Source organism: Schistocerca americana, chromosome 1, assembly GCF_021461395.2.
Source record: "Schistocerca americana isolate TAMUIC-IGC-003095 chromosome 1, iqSchAmer2.1, whole genome shotgun sequence".
Taxonomy (NCBI): domain Eukaryota; kingdom Metazoa; phylum Arthropoda; class Insecta; order Orthoptera; family Acrididae; genus Schistocerca; species Schistocerca americana.
The window spans coordinates 210,297,128-210,319,631 of record NC_060119.1 but is presented as its reverse complement, the minus strand read 5'-3'; the positions used below and the strand labels follow the sequence as shown (position 1 = coordinate 210,319,631).

Genomic DNA, 22,504 nt, shown 5'->3' with positions numbered 1-22,504 from the left:
AGCGTTCCAGTTCCACTCATGCCTCGTTGTTCAGTTCTCGTTGTTTTTACTAAATTATTGCAGCCGATTTCTCAGCTTATTTCTACTAGAAGATCGCTGCCAATTTCCTCCGACATACTCTTCGGTAACTGCCGGATGTTTCAAGCCTCAGCCGAATTGTGATTATGCATTTTATGTTTTGTTTTTCACTAGTTTTGCTTGAAGCTAGATTGTTAACTTTTTGATTATCTTACTTTCATATCTGTGAGAAAAATAGTCCCTCATAAAGAACTCTGTATGTTCATTTCTTGACTGACCATAGGTACTTGATGACGTCTGAAAATGGCACTCAGAAAGTGAAAGTGGTCGCATTAAAAAAAAACTCTTACATCTGATAACGTGACATGTTACAGAACTGTCTGACTATAGAGTCCTTGGAAGATAACTGTACACACGTGTTCGCTTAAAAACACCAACTTTCAGTTCTGTGACTTCTGGAATACCACCGAGTGAGGTGGGAGAATGGTTAGTGTACTGAACTCACATTTGGGAGGAACGGAATTCGAATCTGTATCTGGCAATTTTGATTTAGATTTCCTTAAATAGTGTGAGACAGGTATCAGTTTTATGTTGTATTCACCACATAAGTTTGGTGCCCAACATAAAAGGCAACAAGAAGCTAAAACTCTTCCACAAGAAATGTGGTTGTTGTGTTTAGATAGCGTGCATGCTGTAGTACATTGATACACAAATAAAGTTGGCAGCACACTGAGTAATATTGAACAATCATTTTGATAGTATGTGCGCAAATTTTCATCTTCAGCTTGATAAACAGCCATGGCAATGAAGTAAGGTATGGAAGACGGGTCTATTCGAACTCAGTGAACGTTAGCTGACTAAACCAATAGGCTGTTGTTAAACAGCTTATAGTTACTTATACACACTTTGATACTCTGCGTTGGCTGTCCGAGGATCACTCGCACGTAACTGGAACTGATCGGCAACTGGAGATATGCGAAAATCTTGATCGCGGTGACAACAGTTGAGTGGAGATGTGCGGGGCGTCGGCATTTGTCTGCTAATGATGTTTGGTTTGTGGGACGTTGTTCAACTGCGCAGTCATCAGCGCCCGTACGAAGTCCCAACTTTTACACAGTCCAGTCGAATGATGATGATGAAATGATTAGGACATCACAAACGCCCAGTCCTGGGCAGAGAAAATCCCCAACCCGGCCGGGAATCGAACACGGGACCCCGTGGTCCAGAGGCAGCAACGCTAGTCGCTAGACCACGAGCTGCGGACCTTTGTCCTGTGTTCACTGTGACACCGACAATGGTTGTCAGATGCCGTCGCCAGAGGTCGCTCGATAACATCGGACGACTGCTTGGTTACGGTGCGTTCGATCTCGTTTGTCAGTTTTTGGCGCGGTCCAGCAAGTTAGGTTGGATTAGAATCTGGTCTATGAACGAAGTAGGATACATTTTAACTTCCAAGGGTGGGATAGATATCACGATGCCTCTGTGCTTGGAGACGAGTGCTGCAATGCGTCGTTCGTTAATAAGATGCTGAATGAGCTAGATCTGTCTCCAAAAAAACATTTTCGGTACTGTACACTCTGTCTGCAGCTACTAGGATTACCAAACAAGTTTTACGATACACCCACATATTACGAAAATATGTATCGGTAGGTTCAGTGATACATTGCATTAAAGCCCCCCCCCCCCCCTAAACGTTCAAACGTATTTGACAAAGTCGCTCTTATCTAGCCACAGATTTGACAAGCAAGCCCGTAGATGTTCAAACGATGTTTGTCAGTTTAACCTCACTTCGAAGCAGACACTATTTGTGTTCGTGTGTACTTTGAGAGCAGTGAGTACGACCGCAAATGCAGGAAAAGTAGTTCTGGCCCTGTGTTTAAGGAAGAAGTAAAAAACGAGACTCTGATCCAGGGAATGGCTAAAATGACAGATTTACCGAAGAAAATTTGCTAAAGGACATATTACTCTTAGAACCCGGTAATCACAACAACTTAATTCGAATGGACAATGGAACTTTTTATAACTTATTAAGTTCCTCCTAAAAGAGCAAACTTGCCTGTCAAGTTCGCACTACGGATATGTCAAACTAACCCGTACACGTTCTAAGAAAGCTTGTCAGTTTAACCTTACTTTTGAAGCAGACACTTTTCGTGTGTGCTGTTACATGTAAACACCACAGCCGTTTCCGAAATTCGGTTTCCGTCTTTCGGAAGAAGTGTCACACGTAAACGTAGTGTGTGAAAGACAAACACAAATTCTGGAATAAGATACTCTGACACGTAAATCATTGTAAAGTGTAGACACATACGTATATCACATTTACAAACCACTTCATGCAACAGAATAGCCAGCCTGTTGACATAAAAATGCCAGCAAATAGTAACAGTAATTTGTAGACAGCTAGTGCCCACCAGCTATAACCCAAAAAGAGCGACAACAGTAACTTTAACAGTAAGATACAGCGTTCCTGTCACTTGAACAAATTATGTTTCGAGTCTATGATCTACTCCTAAAATTTCTCATAATGATTTTGCCTACTTGTGGTCTTGTGGTTTCCAATAAACCTTCGATTTCAGTCCATAGAATCCGAACTATAACCTGATTATGATATTTTTCATTCTCAGGATGCCACAAACTACTCCTTCGACAAAACTTATCAGTTTCTTACAGTCCATGTTTCGTGTCATGTCGGCCATAATGACGGGAAAAAACAAACTGATTTGAATTTCACCGACTGTCGTCCGAAATCTGTACGTTGAAACTAGGATACAGTGCCGGGTGTGTTTCATGCGCTCAACATTTTGAGTGGTTTTAGCGGCTCAGAGAGGGACGAGAAGAGACTGGAGATGAGCCACGTGCAGAGCGACCCGCAACGTCAACGAAGGACAAAAACTTCGAAAAAATTGGAAGTAAATTCGGGAAGACTGTCGGTTGAGTTTCATGTGGTTGCTCGCATTGTAAGAATTAACAAAGAAATAATGTGGCACATTCTACACAAATAATTTTCACATGAGGATAGTTTGTTCAAAATTGTGCACAAGAAGCTGACACCTGTCAAATCGTTTTTCGCTAAGCGTGGAATCTCTTTGTTGGAACATCCACCCTACTCAGCAGTTTTTGCTCCGTATGCCCCTTTTTCACTTTCTGGAAGTGAAATCTACTATGAAAGGGACAAGATTTGAAACAGGTGAAGCTGTGAAAAAGAAAATGATGGAGACCATGAATGTGATTTTAAAGTTCTCTTCAAACACTTCTTTCAGCAGTGGAAAATTTGCCTGGGCTGCAGTAAGGAATATGAAGGGGAGAATTTTAAAGGAATAATGTAAAATTTGAGAAGAAGTAAAAATAAAGAATGTTATATCCTTACACCAGCTATTTTTTAGCCAGACCACTTAGTCCTTTGTGTCACTGTCTTCAGTAGTGGGAGATGCAACTATTGGCTGATGTAGTGGAGTATTTGTAAGTCTTGTAGTGGAAGTGTAAAGAGATTCCTCTTATGTCTGTCATCTGCAAGCCGACTGATTTTAACTATGTGTCACCACACAGAAGGCTACCTGGCATGTCACACACTCTGTAGGCTTAGCTGTGTACCGTATCTGACAGTGTACATACCAACCAGTATGTTTCCTTTGAAAGGAACAAGACTCATTTCCTTTCATCTCCTTGTTTATGTGAAACATGTACTTCTTCTCTAATGACCTCATGTCGATTGGGTGTTAAATTCTAATCTCCCTAGCTTTTTCTTGGGGTATTATGTTAATAAAACCAAGTTACACAACCTTTAACAGTGCTTACATGATTGTGGGGGACACTGATGACATAGAGGAGTGAGTTGTGAGGGTTTAATGGGACAGAGAAGTGAGAAAATTTTGAATAGAGGATTTGGGGACAGTGAGTCAGTGGAGACTGAGGTCGGAGGAGATGCAGCAGCAAAGGATGTGTTGTAAGAATAACTCTCATCTGCCTAGTTCAAAAAATCTGGTGATAGAGGGAAGCATCCAGATGGCTTGGGTCGTGAATTAGCCATTAAAATCAAATATGTTGTCTTCAGGTGCATGTTGTGCCACTGGGTGGTCAACTTTGTTCTTGCCCACAATTTGGTGGTGGCCATTCATTCGAGTGGCCAGGTGTTTTGTTGTCACACTGACATAAAAATCTGTGCAGTGATTGCAGCATAGTTGCTGCTTTCGCAAGTGGCCTTTCCTCTGATGGGATGGGATAAGCCTGTGACATGACTAGAGTAGGAAGTGCTGGGTAGGTGGGCTGGACAGGTCTTGCACCTGGATCTTCAAGAGGGATATGTTCCCTGCGGCGAGTGGTTCAGAATGGGAGTGGCATAGGGAGGGATCAGTATGTTGTGTAGGTTGGGTAGGCAACAGAATGCCACTTCAGGATGGGTGGAAATTATCTTGAATAGAATGTCCCTCATTTCTAGGCATGATGATGAATAATTAAAGCCTTGGCAAAGACCTGTTGGTCCAGTCAATACTGGGTGACAAAAGGGTTGCTCCTTTGAAGGTGAGCTATCCTTGCAACGCATCTTTTGTTACCATCTCTCTGCAGGCCTCAATCTCCACTAACACACTGCCCCCACACCTTCTATCCAATGTCAACAGTTTCTCCTTCCTCTGTCCAGTCACCTCCCCACAGTCCATTCCTTCATGTAATTTTCATTTGTGCCACACCTCACTGGCTCTTGTGCCTGTGTATCACCCCCCCCCCCCTTTTTCCCAAATTCCTAGCCATCAAATCTGCTGCTGTGTACTGCCGAGGTGTTAGTACCCGTCTCCAAGCCCTCTTCCTTCCTTCTATCTTTCTTCCTCATCCCTCCCCAGAAGTAGGTGTGTGTGTGTGTGTGTGTGTGTGTGTGTGTGTGTGTGTGTGTGTGTGTGTGTGTGTGTCCCCTAACTCGTCAAAGGATTTATTTCAAAAAAAGCTAGCAGGTTTTCATTCTCTTTTATGTGTGCCTGTTGACAACTCAGTACTTCTCCTATTCATTGCATAACCTCCTTTACTCCTAAATTATTTACATTCTTTCAGAACTTTCTTTCCTTACTCTATGAATCCACCTTTTCTTTTCATTTTTGTAGAATTATTAAATATTTTACATGTTTTCAGACAGGATACCACTACCACAATAAATTCCAAACTAATTACTGACTGATTCTTTTTTCTTTACAGACCCTTGTTTATACATTCTAAGATTTGCAAATAGACTAGAATTTGGAGATAAGACTCATGAAGTTTCCATGACTGCATTGCGTCTAGTGCAGCGAATGAAACGAGACAGCATCCATACTGGAAGAAGACCTTCTGGCCTATGTGGTGCAGGTACTTTAATGTAAAAACATACTAACACATATTTGAAATAGGTTTAAGTTTCTAAGATAATGTATGTGAGACAAATATAGTACTGCTGCTTTACAGGAAATATGATAATGTTTTAATGTCTCTCTGACTTCAGTGTTCTTAAAGACAGAGTGATAGTTCAATTAAAGAAGAATGGGAGAGGAACCTGGATGTAATATTGAAGTTTCTCTTTACTGCCAAAGTCAGTATTTTTCAGCTAAAGTTTTGAACTAATTTTACCAAAAATAATAACCTATTACACACCAGTGTTACTGAAACTTACCTTGACTTCTATATAATGTGTCCTGAATCAGCTCTTTGTGGCCTGATAAGGAAAGAAAAGAGAGAATATTAAAGATAAAAAGACACAAATGCCTAATTATTTACTACACACCAAACTCTTTCTAATCTTGCATTCACTTGCATGAAAGTCATTGTCCTTGGTTTTTGTGTCACTTTTATGATTCCAAAGTGACAAAAAACAATTGTCTTCTAATATTGTATTCATAAACTCTGCAAGCTGCAAATGTTCTCTGCATTTTATGGTGATTGATTATGGTCACCACCTAACTACCAGGTGGGAGCATGTCTTTAGCTCTCATGTTCCATACAACATTAAAAATTAGAAACATTAAATTCAAGTTTACAAATTTTTCACAAGTGACGCACTAAACATTTTGTTTCAGCCATTTAATGTTAGTATTCTTTCATCACTGGTGCTATTTAAACTCAAATTTGAAAGCCACATAAAATTGTTTTATTGTCTTATTAATCTGTTAGTAATTTCTGCAACAAAATTTTATGCTGTTGCTTGAAATGAACCAATACAAGGGCTGTACCTGGAAGTTGGAATTTATTAACAGTCTAGTTATTTACTTAACTTTCAAATACAGGTAAGCAAGGGGATGAGAATTTATACATAACAAGAATTTTAATTAAACATGGTGCTAAGTGTTTCAAATTTACTTAAATATATTTAATGGCAAGAAAAGTTCTGTTTTGTATGACTATCATATATACTTGATCAATTTTACTTGTACATGATACTTTACTTCTAATAGAAAATGACATAAAAAAGTATAATCTTACAATTGTCACTTCCAAACACAGCAGAGCATTTCAGAGTAGGTATAGTGGTATTCATGACAGTAGATTTCTAATGCTGAAAATTAGAGAGTGAAACACACAACAGAATAGTTGATCAATTATATTGTGTATTGTGAAAAAATAGAAGAAGAATTACACAGTGGAATTACAGAATTTTAAGCCCCATTTTTCACAAAGTTAATTATTTGTTGTTGAAAGTAGTTTGCCTGCATATATTCAGGCTTTATTTTAGTTCTTGCTACTGTTAATGACATTATTTTTACTGAATGCCATTACTAACTTCGTTATCTATTTTTCCAGCTTTGTTGATTGCTGCCCGACTACATGAGTTCAGTCGCACAGTCTCTGATATAATTAAAATAGTAAAAGTTCATGAATCAACATTGAAAAAAAGGTAAGTTTCTGCTAATAATGTTTCGGGTTTCTTGTGCAAGACATCAGTCACAAGGGCATGGTACTATTCTTAACTTGGATTTACAATAAATTTACGTGTGCTTTGTTGTTACCTTCTCTGCATTATGGTTAGGCAAACAGTAATTTTGGGGCTTACATCTGTTTCATGTAACACAGTTGGGTTTAGAAACACACTGCCTGTCAAGGAAAGTGAAGGACCGAGAAGGAGAGGAGGAAATCAAATGAAACTTCACAGGTTGAGAGGGTATGCAATTTCATTTCAGTGATTACAAAGTCAAATCAAATTTACAAAGAAGTTGCCAGTTTGAGCCCACTTATCAGTTTAACATTACATCCCCTCTGGCCTGGGTGCAAACACTGATTCAGTTGGGAAGGGCATTATAAAGCTGTTGTACCTCCCTTGAAACTAGCTGGCCCACAACTGCTGTAACTAGTCAATTTCCTGGATACTGACACTAGGTCGGAGTTGACATCCAACCTGGTCCCACAAATGCTCTGTTAGAGACAGGTTTAGGGAACCTGCTGGCCATAGAGAAACATGTTGTGTGGATGAGCATTGTCCTGTTGAAAAATGGTACCATGATACTGTCGCATGGACATAGCACATGAGGACACTGCATGTCCATGATGTACCGTTTAGCATGAGAGTTCCCTCAGTCACTACTAGTTGTGACCAAAAGTCACACTTGATGGCTTTCTACAACATGATGTTAGGAGTAAAACTGCTGTGCCTCTCCAAAACATTGAAAGAACGGGATCTCTCCCCATGTTTCTGCAGTTCAAACTGATGACAGTCATCTGGGCTAGTGCAGAACTGTGATTCATCAGAGAGTGCAATACAATGCCAATCAGCAGCAGCCTGTTCTTCCTGATCATGGCACCACTCCAAACACAACTGTTTGTGTTGTGTTGTCAGTGGCAGCCTATGCACCTGCTGCTAATCTCTGACCAATGGTTTGGGATGATACAAAACGTTACAGGGAGTCCTTTTTCTCAAGTCACAGGCACAGATGTGAAGAGGTTACACTGTGTTCGGTGTGCAGTATGGCGATCCTCCATTGTGTGGCCAGATGTGATAACCAGAACCCTGTCAATGAGTATGCATGCCCTTACATTTCCATGAAGTCTAACGTCAGACCACTGTGACATCAGGATAAGTGATGAATCACGATATTGCTTGCTTCAACCAGTCAGCCAAATGGAGCCCCACAATGAGACCCCTTTCAAACTCTGTCAGGTGCAATAACTGCATCCCACATGAGTATGTGACATATCTGTCCCCATAGTCATCACTCATCATCTGACACCGCACATTCCCCTTACATGCCCTACTGGGTCTGGTGACAATGCTAAACATGAACAACATTAATGTACTTTGGTGGCCATTCTACCTATCACAGAGAACTGCAACTCTAGTCATTTACATACATGAAGATATTGTGTGCATGTGAACAAAGTTACACTGACATCTAACCATATCTTTTTGGTCTTTTACTTTTAGTGTCAGGGAGTGTAAAGTATCAGTAGTATTACACTAAGTCCTTCAAGTCTTGTTGGGAAAGCTACTGTGAAGAAAAGATCAAAGCTGGCATTAGATGTTCTCTACCAGTACTATCTGAGATCAAATAAGTACCAAAATCATCAAATAAAATTACTTCCCAGGTATCACCTGACTTCCTCTGTTTATGAACTGTCCTGTCTGATTGTTGCATCTCAATGTGATTTTTGGGAAGAGTGAGGCTAATCAAGATGAATGTCAAGTTTTGCTATCAAAATCCTTGGATTTCAACTTGTACACCATTCTTTGTGAGCCTACATAAGGCGTGCAAGTTCCAAATGCAGTCAGGGGTGGATCTGGTTGTATGAATTATGGAGTGAGGGAAATGAACACCAAACACCACATATTTTTGATTGACTATATGAGAACTTACTGCAGAGACACAGTGATCTATATACCCAGCAGTATCTATGCAGAAGTACTCTGTCAAGTCCTACTTACAACTTGAAGAAAATTCTGAGATACCATATGAAATAGCCTGTTTTCATAGAGGGACAGAAAAAATCGAACTAGAAGGTGCAGTTGTTGAAAGGATAGAATCACAATATGTTCGAAATTTTCATCATTACAGTTCCAGTAAATCACTGTTCCAGATTCAAACCTTTTGATTTGATGCCATGTCAGCAGCTATCATGTCAAATGTTGTTGTTTATTAATTTGAGCATTTGACCTCATAAGACAAAGTGGACTCCACGCGAGACCTTCCCATCCCAAAAGAATATGAATACCGAGGATTGAACCTGAGAGCTCCATGTTAGTTTCCATGGAAGAAAATAATTTTTTTTATTCTCCATTTTCTGGTTGTCTTTATCCTTTCAGTTGCATTTATTGGCGACAAATTTATGTACAATTGATTTCAGAGCGAACTGTGCCATCTTTAGGCACATTACAATGGTGCATAAATCAGTTTAAATCTGTAGTCTGTGTCATTTTCTGATAAGAGCATGGAGAAAGTATTTTCCATGTATCAGCAAACCTGAAGACATACAGAACCATAAATTGATCTCATGAATACAGCTGAGTGGATGAAGAAAGGTAAGGGAATGAAAAGTATTTTTTTCTCTTTATGAAGTCTTAATTGTCTGACTCCCTCCCCCTCGCCCCCCCCCCCCCCCTCCTCATCTTTCATTACCATAGAAGTTATAAGATTATCAGTAATTTGTTGAAAGGCCAAATAATAACTTAATTTTTAAGTGCATGGAGTGTGAAAATAAGAAATCTAGGGAGTGTGATGTCATGAAACAGTGTCAAAGGACATGAAAGAAATGCACTGATAGGCTAAAATCCTGTCCCACTCCTTACTCTATCTCCCATGCTATTCAATTGTGTACATTGAGCAAGCAGTAAAGGAAACCATGGATGCCAGAGATGACTAAGGACTGCAAAATCAGTTAAACTGGATGTATAGTGTCTTAAAAAGATGTTATAACATCATCAATGATAATGGGATGTAGTCAAATTAAATCAGATGATGCCGAAGAGATTAAAGTAGGAAATGAGAAACTAGAAGTTCAAAATGAGTTTTTCTATGTGAGCAGCAAACTATCTGATGATGACAGAGGTAAAGAGTATATAAAATGCAGACTTCCAAAGCAAGAAAGCTTACTTTGCAAAAGAGAAATATTTTAATGTCTTATATAAATTAAAATGTTAGGAAGAATTTCCAGGATGGACTGTGGTCGTATATGGAAATAAAAGACTATAAATGGTTCAGACAAGAAGAAAATATATAAAGTTTCAAAAACAGCTACAAAATAATGCGAAAGATTAGATGGATAGATCGAGTAGATAATGAAAATGTACTGAAACAGATCAGGGAGGAAATATATTTATTGCATGTCTTGTTTAAAAGAAGTGATTGGTTGATATAAATTATCCTGAACTATCAAGGAACAGTTAATTCGGTAAAGGAGGAAGTGTAGGGGATAAAAACTGTAGAGAGAGACTATGGTTGAAGTACAGTAAGCAAGATCACATGGATGTAGTTTGTCATAGCTATGCTCAGACGGAGAGACTTGCATGGTATAGATTAGTGTGGAGAACTGTATCAATTCGAACTTTCAGACTGAACATCACAACAAGAAAACCACAACAACAAAGTATATGATTTACCATTGTTAACTGTACAATTCTGTTTATTGATTTTGCAAGTATTATGATACGGTGTAATGGAGAAACTTAATGGTCGAAAATGTAAAGAAAATTTCTTTGAAAAGTTTTAACTGGTTCTCAACAAATGGACTGAAACTGAACTTAAATGAAACACACATGCTATTTTTTCCCACACAGGGTTTGACTACATCATAGAAATAATGAGATAGTAGCCTTAAGCTGTCGACAGGCACACACAAAAGAGAAAACCTTCTAGCTTTTGGAATAAATCCTTTGTCGAGCTAGGGTACAAAAAATGCACTCACACACACCCTTCCATGTGATGCATGGGTACCGGAGCTGGTGGGGTGTGCGCACAATGAGAATAACACAATAAAGTGGATTGCAATGGCATGACAGGAAAGAGAAAGGGGTAACTGTTGGATAGAGGGTGTGGGGCAGTGGAATACTAGAGATTGCAGCCAGGAGAGGTAGAGCAGCAAAGGATGTGTTGCAAAGATAACTCCTATCTTTGTAGGTCAGAGAAGCTGTTGCTGGAGGAGGAATCCAGATGGCAAGGGCAGCCATTGAAATCAAGCATGCCTTGCTTTGTTTTGCCATAGAATAATCAAATTTGTTCTTGGCCACAGTCTGGCAGTGACCATTCACTCTGTTGGACAGCTGGTTGGTTGCCATACTGACGTAAAAGGCTATGCAGTGATTGCAGCAGAGGTGGTATACAATACGGCTGCTTTCACAAGTAGCTCTGACTCTGATGGGATAGGATAAGCCTGTGACAGGACTGGAGTAGGATGTGCTGAGTAAGTGGATTGGGGAGATCTTGCACCTGGGTCTTCCACAGGGATATGACCCCTGTGCCAAGGGGTTGAGAGTAGGAGTGGTGTAGTGATGAACTAGGCTGTTGTGTAGATTTTGTGGATGATGGAACACCACATAAGGGGGGGGGGGGGATCATCTAGGATAAGATGTCCCTCATTTCCGGGCATCATGATAAACAATCAGAGACCTGGCAAAGGATGTGGTTCAGTTGCTCCAGTCCAGGACGACATTTAGTGATAAGATGGGTGCTCTAATATGACTTATTCTTGTGGGTGGTGAGAGCATGATCAGGCTGTGAGGACATGGCATGAGAAATATGTTTGTGGAGTATGTTTGGGCATTAGTGCCTGTCTGTGAAGGCCCTCATCAGACCTTCAGCAAGGGGAGTTATCGTCACTGCTGATATACTGTCCATCGATGGCCAAGCTATATAGGAGTGATTTTTTGGTGTGTAAGGAATGATAACTGTCAACATGCATGTACCAGTGGTGGTTTGTGGGTATAATGTAGATGGAGCCATCAGAGAGGTGGAGGTCAGTGTCCAGGAAGATGGCATATTGGGTTGAAGAGAACCAGGTGAAACAGAAGGGAGAGAAGGTGTTAAGGTTGTGGAGAAATGAGGATAGGGTGCTTTGGCCCTGAACCCAGATAATGAAGATATCAGTGAACCTGAACCAGACAAAGGCTTTGGGGTTTTGGGAGGTTGGGAAGGTTTCCTATAAATGGCCCATAAAAACATTGGTATTGGAGGGTGTCGGGCCAGTGCCCATGGCTGTACCATGCATTTCTTTATATACCTTCTCCTCATAGGACAAGTAGTTGTGTGTTTGGTAAGGACTAAGAGGAATGAGGTAATATGTTTGGAGTTTGAAATACATCGTGAATAAATACACAAATGTTTATCTACAGAAACAGATGTGCTGTGGAGGCAGAATATGACCCCACAGTCTCAGACAACATTAAAGTCTTATAAGAGACAACATCGCAAGGAGGGAACATTTCCAAAGGTGTAATTCCCTTACCAACTATATTATAGTTTCATAGTAACTGCTTTAGTGTGTTGGGTCCATATTTTTTGAGGAAGGCAACTGGGACTTTGAATTAATAATTGTGCCATTCTAAGAACTTTTTACCCCAGTTGGTTGTTCTTGAAAATGTATGTGACTTAAACTAAATGGAGGGCACAGATTACACTTCTCCTAGTTCACTTTCATTTTTAGAGAAGCGTTACCACTCATCTTATTTCTTTGTTTGGTGACGTTAGTGGGCTCATTTGGTCACCTTATCAGACCAGTGTGAATCTCTTCTCAGGAGATACCCGAACCCCAGAGCCACAGTTTGTAGTTTTTGAACTACTGAACTGTTAAAGAAAGCATTGGTGCAAATCTCTTCAACAACAGCAGTGTGGTCTGTAAAAGTAAATGAAAAATACAGCATTTGGGATCTTTCATGAATAAAAAAATTATAATATTCTCTGTTTTATGTGATGTTTATGCTTTTCAAAATGTAGAAGTTAACTATGCCACTTCTTTTTGTATGTTAAAACTGAACATGTTCCAATATTTGAATTTAACTGCTTTGAAATGTGTAGTAAAATTGATTTTGATTGTTTAAATTCAAGTGAAATGAAGTGAAAAGTTGTTTTGATGTAATTGTTTCATAATTATTTGTAAATATAAATTTTGATGCCTACTATACTTACAGACTAATAGAGTTTGGTGAAACACCTTCAAGTGCACTGACTCTTGAAGAATTTATGACAATTGATTTAGAAGAGGAACAAGATCCACCATCATTTAAGGCAGCTCGGAAGAAAGATAAAGAAAGATTAAAGGTAAGTAACTAAAGTAAAATGAGAGCTCAGTGAATATGTTAATGACTTGCTTAATGAACAAAATTATCATAAAATTATTGGCATTGTCATTACAGTTGTGAAACTCTATTTTGTATCTTTTTCAAAAGGTGAATATCCTTGTTGCTTTCTGCTAAGTCAGTCATATTTACATTGCTTTTCACAATTAACAAATCTTTTGTTCACTTATTTATTATCTTGTACTTCATTCTTTGGTACTTTTTGTGTACTCATATCACCTGTTAATGTACAGGTGTTATGGAAATGAAACACATTTTGACTATTTTCTATTTGGAGAAGCTTACATTTCTCAATAAAACGAGGCAGAATGAGAAAGAGATCAAATAATACTTTAAGTAAAGAATCATTATAAGCAGTTTGTTTGTAACTGGACGAGACATTAAAATCTTGGTACTACAACTTTATTATCTAAGTGAGTGTAACAGAAGTTAATGTATATGTGCATTATGAAATAAGTAAAGTAGGTTTCATAACTTAAATTTTGGTGTAGATGTCATTGGTATTGAATGGACAGAAATGAAACAAATATTTTCTTACAAGAAATAATGTGCTATGTCTCATGTAACTTCCCATGCATGAACCTCCAGTTCATGTAATATATGCAGTTTTGCTTGGTATACGTCTTGTTTTGAACCCCCAAAAATAAGTTGCAAGGCATGAGCCCAGGACTTCTGGCAAGCTATTCATAATACCGTTGTTATCACAACCAATGTCTTGGAAGCTTTTCATTCAGGGATGCACAGAAAGCATGTTGAGTGACTGTTCTCCATCTTGCATGAGCATGAATTCATTGACGTTCTCTCAATCAGCCATGATAGGGGGCCATGTACAGTCGTTCAGGATTTGAAGCTAGTAGTTGATATTTGGATTTATTTTTACTGTATCAAACATATATTGATTTCACCAATATATAGGCAGCTGATAGTGTTCTGTATAAAGTTATGTAAATTCTTGGTCCGAAATATTATATACAAACAACAGGAAATAGTAAAAGAGGGGTAGCAGTGGCTTTTTTCATAGTAACTACTTTTCTCCTAGTAGGAAGTCAGCTCATAAGGAAAGTAAGCTGCAAATATTACATGATGCAAGTAGAGAGAAGAATGTCAAATGACCAGCTGCTGATACAGGAACAGTTACAGCAGCACTGGCATACAAACTATTCTTTCTTTTTTTGGGAAGGGGGGGAGGGCAAAGATATTTATTCAGTGATTTCTTTTTTGGGGGGGGGGGGGGAGGGATAGGGGAAGAGGACAATGGGAAAGGGGGTGGGGAAAAGGACAATGATCAATGATAAATATTCGCTGATTTTGTGTAATGTGAATTAAACATATATCTTTCAGTGAAACCATTGAGCACACATAACTACCAGCAATTTGAAGTTTAGTGATTATGTCCCATTGATAATGAGGTCATTAGGGACACAGCATAAGCTTCAGTAGGGATGGATGGGGAAGAAAATTTGCCATGCCCAGGATTCATCCTGGCATTTGCCTTAAGCAATTAACAGAAGTCATGGAAAACCCAATAATATGGGAAAGTTGTGGTGGTTCCACCTGCTTTATATTTCTTCATTTGTTGCTTGTTGTCCTCAGTATTGGTGTACTGCATTGCTACACTGGCTGAAAAAATGGGTTGTGGATTCTGACACTGACTATTGCAAGTTATGTAGCCGACAGGTGCACAGTTGTGTTTCATAGTACTTTAGTTTCACTGTTCACAACCCCCAATATTGCACAGTTATATGGCCAGTGCACTATTATTTAATCTTCGATAAGCCTCATCAGTAGTTAGCGGGTGAAACTCCAAATACTCCTACAGTAGTTTCTTATTGAATATCTATGATCAGTAAAACCTAACCACAAAGTTCACAGTTCTTGAAGAATGATCACGTACGTATGGAGCTACATGCAGCCTAATTGTTTAACACTTATTCCACAGTTAATTTGAAGCATTGTTGTTGTTCTAACCAACACTGGTTACTCGTCTGAAACTTGACCATGGACTGACTGTCTCGTGACCAAAAATTGGGCCCTTATATATCATCACAATAATCGGTACTGAAAGTACTCGTTGTTCGAAATTAAATTGACAGAAATTGCAATTAAAACTTAACTCATGAAATTATCTGAATACATCGAAAAATTGCGTCTTTTTAACAGATATTATGCCAAATTATTTGTTTAAATCGTGAAATTAACAAATATAGTTGCTCAAACAATACTTTTGACAAAACTGTTTAATTACTTTGGAATTCATGAAGGGCCAGCCTTTGCTAACATGTTTTCGAATAGAGCTAAATAGATACTTTAAGATTACTATTAGTTCGTCTTTGAAATGTTTACGATTATTACAGAATTTATACTTGTTTGTAAGTGAACAGTAGAATTTGAGTTATAAAACAATTACTGATTTCACCATATAATGTAAGTTACTAACTAGGCATAACCAAAATAAATTATAAAATCAATTACATACATAAAACTAAGAACAAAATTAGATCAAGTGTTATATTCTTTTAAAACTGAGGGCCAATCTTTCTCTTTTATGAAAATGCAGATTATGCTCACGTATGTTAGTGATAAATAGTTCGAAGTAACAAAACGAATTTAAGGAGGCAGATGGCAGAACAAGAGGGGAATTAAAATTATCCCAGCTTGCTTCATTACTAAGTGTGTTAGGCATTGAGTGCTATGGATAGACCTCATTGTTGCTATTACTACTACTACTAGTACTACTACTACTACTACTACTACTACAGTTACTATTTTACAAGAACTGTTTTTCACATGTTAATGAAAGGAAGAAAAATATAATTTCTTGCACAGGTGCATGTATGGCTTCTGGTCACAATTTTGTTGGTTATTCCTGTAGATTATAACTGAATAAGTTGCAGAATGGTTGGAAATTAATGAATTGGGACCTAGATAAGTTGAAAGAACTACAGGTTTCTGAGAATTTCGAAGGGAGCTTTAGGCAACGACTGACTGAAACAGAGCTAAGGAACACAACAGAGGATAAATTGGTTGCAGTGAGAGTTGAGACAGTGAAGTCAGCATAGGATCAAAGAGGCAAAAAGACAAGGCACAGTAGAAGTTCTTGGATAATGTATTTGACAAAAGAACAATATATGCAAATGCAACAAAAGAAGCCAGCAAAGGAGAATCCAGGAGTATAAATACTGAGACTGACAGAAAGTTGACACCGATTAAGCAGAGATGATTGAACAAGAAATCCAAGGCTGTAGAAGCATGTGTGACTATGGGAAAGATAACTGCAGCGTAAAGGAAAATTAAAGAGACCTTTGGAAAAAAGAGAAGCACCTTTACGAATATTAAGAGCTCAGATAGCAAGCTTGTACTGAGCAGAGAAGGGAAGGCTGTGAAAGGTGGAAAGAATACACAGAGTGTCTAGTAAGGGAAACAGATATGAAGATTTTATTACAGAAAGTGAGGAGGCAGTAAATGAAGATGAAATGAGAATGTGATATTGTGGAAAGAATTTGACAGAGCATTGAAAAACAAGTTTAAAGATGCCTGCCCCAGTAGACAACACTCCATCAGCATTGTTGATAACTTTGGGAGAGGCAGGCATGACTTACTGTTCCACCTTGTAAGCAAGATTCTATATCAGACAGATAAAATATCCTCAGATTTCACAAAGAATATAACAACTTCTATACCAAAGAAGGCAGGTGCTTACAGGTATGAATATCACCAAACCACCAATTTAATAAGTCATGGTTGAAAAATACTATTACTAATTATTTACAGAAGAAAGCAAATGCTATAGAAGCTGACCATAGGGAAGATCAATTTGATTTTTGGAGAAATGTAGGCACACACGAGGCAATACTGACCCTATGACTTACTCTAGAATGTAGGTTGAAGAAAGGTAGACATATGTTTCTAACATTTGTAAATTTAGAGAAAGCTGTTTAACAATGTTGACTGGAATACGCTTTTTGAAATTATGAAGGTAGATGGGGTACAGTAAAAGGAGATAACTTTTATCTTGCAACTTGTACATATTGCAGTTATAAGCATCAAAGGGCATGTAAGGACAGCAGTAATTGAGAAGGAAATGAGACAGGGCTATGGTCTCTTCCCAATGTTATTAAATCTTTGCACTGAGCAAGCAGTAAAGAAAATCAAAGAAAAATTGGGAAAGGGAATTAAAGTTCAGGCAGAAGAAATAAAAATTCTAATTCTGTCAGAGGCAGGAAAGGAAGAGCGGTTGATTGGGATGGACAGTGTCCTGAAAAGATGCTATAAGATAAGAATCAATAAAAGTATAACAAGGATAATGAAATGTAGTTGAAATAAACTAGGTAATGCTGGCAGAAATAGATAAGAAAATGGCACACTATAGAATCAGTCAATGAGTTTTGCTATTTGGGCAGCAAAATAACTGATAGTGGCTGAAATAGAGTGATATGAAGTGAAAACTGACAATAGTAACATAAGTGTTTTTGAAAAAGAGTTATTTGTTGAAACAGAATGAGAGTAGTAACCTTGTTTGGGAGGGAAATGTGGACAGCAGGCAGTCCAGAGAAGAAAAGAGCATAAGCTTTTGAAATATAGTGCTAGAAAAGAATATTGAAAATTAGATGGATAAATTGAATAACTAATAAGGAAGCAGCAAACTAAAATGACGAAAAAGAAATTTATGGCACAAATTTATTAAAAGAAAGAATCAGCTGATAGAACAGATTCTGAGGCATCAGGGAATTAGTCAGTTTGGTAATGGAAGTAAGTGTGGGGAATAAAAATTGTAGAGGGAGATTGTGGTTTGACTACAGTAAGCATCTTCAAATGAATATGGTTTGCAGTAGTTCCAGAGAGATGAAGAGGATTGCACAGGATAGACTAGCGAGGAGAGCTGCATTGAGCCAGTCTTTGAACTGAAGACCAAAAAAGTAATAACAGTTTCTTTGAAAAAGGAGAAGGCATTGTTTTTCTTAAATCTTTAAAATTACATATTATTATGTCATTTTCCAGTTTGGGAAACAAATTCTTTTATGAGATCCATGATATTAATTTTTCCAGTTCTGTCTTGATTAACATGAAGAAGTAGTAGATGGGTGAATCTCGACTGTCTCATTGTCAACCTGAGACAAGCTTTAAGTCTTTACAAGGCACCTAATGACCTCTCAGAGGATGCTGGTGATACTGGAACAGTGACCAGAATGATCAGGTGAATAACTTCTTGAAACAGTTCCTTAAACCTACCACATTCTGCAGTAATTGTCTTCCATTAAAGGATGCATTACATGGTTGTACACCAGTCGTAATGGCTCACAACATCTACATAATATTTCACTTCAACTGCATAAGATTTGGACTTGATAGAGATTTGGTCAGTTTTTTGAAAAGTCCAAACACTTAACTAGTGGCTCTCATATAAAAAAATAACTTTTCGACTGCAGTACTGGTAATCTTTTATGTGTCTGGCACCTGCTTTACTTACAGCTGAGACAATAATATTATTCCATTTTATATCCCTACAAAGTGTTGCACTCAGCTGTTGGTACAAATTGACTAATTCCAGCTATGACTGGTTGGTACTATATCCACAGAATACTAATTTTTTTCATTTTATGAAGTGCTGAGTTTTACATTTTAGAACTTATGAAGCAAACATTTAAATGCACATGCCAAAGGCAAAGGAATCTGTTATACTATTTGTTTTGAATGATTTTAATATGATATCATTGTAAATTCATATGATCCTACAAATCATGGAACCAGATTTCCCTGTAGGGAGGAACCAGATTTCCCTGTAGGGAAATTGGAAGTACATACACACAATCAGATACACAAGTGACTAAAGAAAATGCTTGAGTCATAACCACATATAATATCAGATAAATGCATTAGTGGTCATGCTTCTTTGAAACTCCCACCTATTAAAAAATTGTTTCGTTCAATAATTGAGATGCATTTTCTCTGTTCTGGTGTACTCTCATTACACTTTTTAACTTAGTGCTGGGTAGGTATTTACATTTTACACTTTTTTGTAAATATATTGTTACAGTCATCATCATCATCTTCTGCATCATCATGTATTGTTTCTTGCCACCAGCTTGTTGTCTCTTGCTACTCTGCTCCAGTCTTTTTTACTTTTCTGGAGGCTTTCTTCCACTCCTTTTAGACATACGCCACTTTCCACTTGGGCTTCCTCTTGATCTCCTAGCCCACATCTTCATCTCGTGCATCTTCCTATGTCCCCACATTGTCCTCATACATGCTCACACCATTTTAAACTTTTTCCTCAATGTTCTTTTCCAGGGGCACATCATGTGTTATTGCCCTAATCCTTTAATTTCTGATCATAATGTAACAAAAACGGAAAATTTGTTGTTAAAATGAAAAAGAAAAAGCTTTTGGGATGCATCCAGTGTGTTCTGAAAGTAGTGAGAATGCTTTCAGTGTATCTTCTGAACAGACTGTATAAGAGTGGGATAGAGGTTCTAGGGGGGCTCCCTGATCATTTAGCTCACAGAGCACACTTTTATAAGACAAGGAGGTGGGCCCAGATATAATCTCTATGATAGCACACAAAACAAAGACTACACGATTCACACATAGATGATGTACCCAGCAGTAGTGCAGGGAGGACATTTAGCCATGCAGTTAAAATAAAATAAACATGTCACATCATGGAAACTGGAGGCCCCTTATGATTGGATAAATGCTAGGAATGATAGGGGTATAGGTTATGTGGATGTACCTCATGCACGTGGCAGTATTTTTACTTGTGCATCCAAGCCATCTGAACAATTCTCCTTTATTTTTCCAGTTAATTGTAGATGGAAACTTCTCTCTTGCAATGAATTATATTGTACTGGAAAATCTTGCATGAGAATATAAAATTACTATAAAGAATTGCAGAAATGTTGAAGGAAGTGCATTTCAAAGCTGTTTAATTGTTAGTGGATGATTTAACTACATGGTCTTCAGAGAGAGCTGCAAACCTGTTAGGGCAATAAAAATGATCCAATTTTAACATCATTCTCAGAAAACAATGGAATGTTGTGCTTGAAGACTCTACGTGAATATGAGACTAAATGCAGATCTTGTAGGAAAAATAGCCAGATATTGCTTTGCTGTTGCTAATCGTGATATGTAGAAACTGAGCAAAATGGTCAGGGTACTACAGAATGAAAATTGTGTATGCATACTGTGGTTGTAGCATACTGATGCTCATAGTACTAAAAGAGAGGAAATAATTCAGAGTGTCTGGCTTTCCAATCACCTCAACCAAGATGAATATAGAAGTAGGAATATTAAGTATGAAGGAATGCCTGTGCTCCATCCTCCCCCTACCCATTGTACTAGGATATTTAGTCAACATTATATGTGTCAGCTCTATATAATGATGATAAGAAAACAAGAAAGGAAAAGTGGGGGGGGGGCATTATTTTCCTTTAAAGAGTTCAGATTTTGACACAGTTCAGGGACTTTGTTTTTAATTTTGCTACCCTGAGTTGAAACTTATTAAAAGTTTATTATTTTTACATTGTCCCAACATTTAGTCTGTTAGTCATGAAAAGGCTTGACAAGCTCCCTCAGTAGCACTTCATCCAATCTGTCACTGGAATGCTTTAATTCACTGCATTTGTATTGAATCTTACAAATATTATATATAAAATCAAAGATGAGGTGACTTACCGAACGAAAGCGCTGGCAGGTCGATAGACACACAAACAAACACAAACATACACACAAAATTCAAGCTTTCGCAACAAACTGTTGCCTCATCAGGAAAGAGGAGTTGATGTGTAGGTGGAGGATTAGGTGGGTGAGGGCAATGGATTGTTCAGTTTGGAACTGGTATAGGGACTGATGGAAGGAAGGGTTGCAGCCAGAGATGGGAACTTTAAGTGTGAGGCCTTTGGGGGTGATGCCAAATGTCAGACAAGCCTGAGAAAATAGAATATGAGAGCGTAATCTGACTAGGGCGAAGGCATGTTTGCGGAGGGAATGTAAATAAAACTTAATGGGGTCGTTGTGGGGGTGTTGTGAGGGTGACATGGTATTAGAAGGTGGAAAGTGTAACATGAGGTGAAATGAAAATGAAAATAAAAATATATGGGGAGAGATAAAGGTGAACCGGAAAGTGACTGGAGATCTGGAATGAAAAAAGGCGAAAAGGTGTTGGTTACAGCTGGGCTATGTTCGACTTGGGTTGGTAGACAACGATGTGCATAAAGGTTAGGTGGTTGTGTTGCCGCCAAAGCACGTTAAAGGACGGAGAAATTCGGGAAAATTTCGAAAAAACTGCGTGTAGTATATTAAAAGGAGTGGTATTGTGGTGGCAGATTATGAAAATGAGGCTAACAATTGTCTGACGAAGAAATAATGACGTTAAAACCTGTGGGAAGCGGCTAAAAATTTTAAGTGATGTGGGAAAAACGGAAATGGAAATAAAGCGAAAGTTATTAGAACTGGCCAAAATGGTTGTTTAAAAGGTGAAAGGAGCTGTTTGTGAACTAGAAACGGTGGATATTATAGCGGCGGTAGTGCTGAAAGCGGCAAAAAAATTTTTGGTTATGGTTTGGAAGTGGGTTACGTATTATTGAGTATATATATAGGCGGGATAAAATAGTATAGCAGATTACGGTGAAAAGGAGAAGGTGAATACAAAGTGAAACTACTGGCAAAAACAGAAAGAGGAAAATAAGACGACAGAAAAGATTTCGAAATGCAACAGTGACAATAACAAACGTAATTGTTGGATTCAAATTAATGATATCAATATAATAGAAGGAAACATTCCACGTGGGAAAAATTATATATAAAATCAAAGATGAGGTGACTTACCGAACGAAAGCGCTGGCAGGTCGATAGACACACAAACAAACACAAACATACACACAAAATTCAAGCTTTCGCAACAAACTGTTGCCTCATCAGGAAAATATTATTTTTGTTATTGTTATTAAAAGCTATTGTAACACAGAGGCTTTTTGAGGGAATACAGTGCCCAGAGCATGGCCACAAGAACTGCACAAGAACTGTACTGGCCAGTTCCTGTCACAAAGAAAGAGAGCCGAATAAAATTAATTTGATAATTCTTACCACAGATTCAAACTGCCTACAAAATTTCAAACTCATTGATAAAAAGCTGAGACCAGACAGACCTTTAATTAACAATTCATAAAATAGAATCAATCATTTTATGCAATTAGAGTAATTTTCCCTGACCGACCAGTATCACAAAAACACTGCTTACATGAAGGACCATAAAGTGGA

The 22,504-nt window shown here is 38.1% G+C and overlaps 1 protein-coding gene across 2 annotated transcripts in view; it reads left to right on the top strand.

Moving 5' to 3' along the window:
* LOC124598689 (transcription factor IIIB 90 kDa subunit) overlaps positions 1-22,504 on the top strand; it is a 363,153-nt gene that overhangs the window by 286,348 nt on the left and 54,301 nt on the right. For both annotated transcript variants that reach the window (XM_047136022.1, XM_047136030.1), the window contains exons 5-7: positions 5,200-5,349; positions 6,775-6,868; positions 13,082-13,211. In XM_047136022.1, coding sequence (XP_046991978.1) covers positions 5,200-5,349; positions 6,775-6,868; positions 13,082-13,211 — 374 coding nt within the window. The remainder of the gene's footprint in view (positions 1-5,199; positions 5,350-6,774; positions 6,869-13,081; positions 13,212-22,504) is intronic.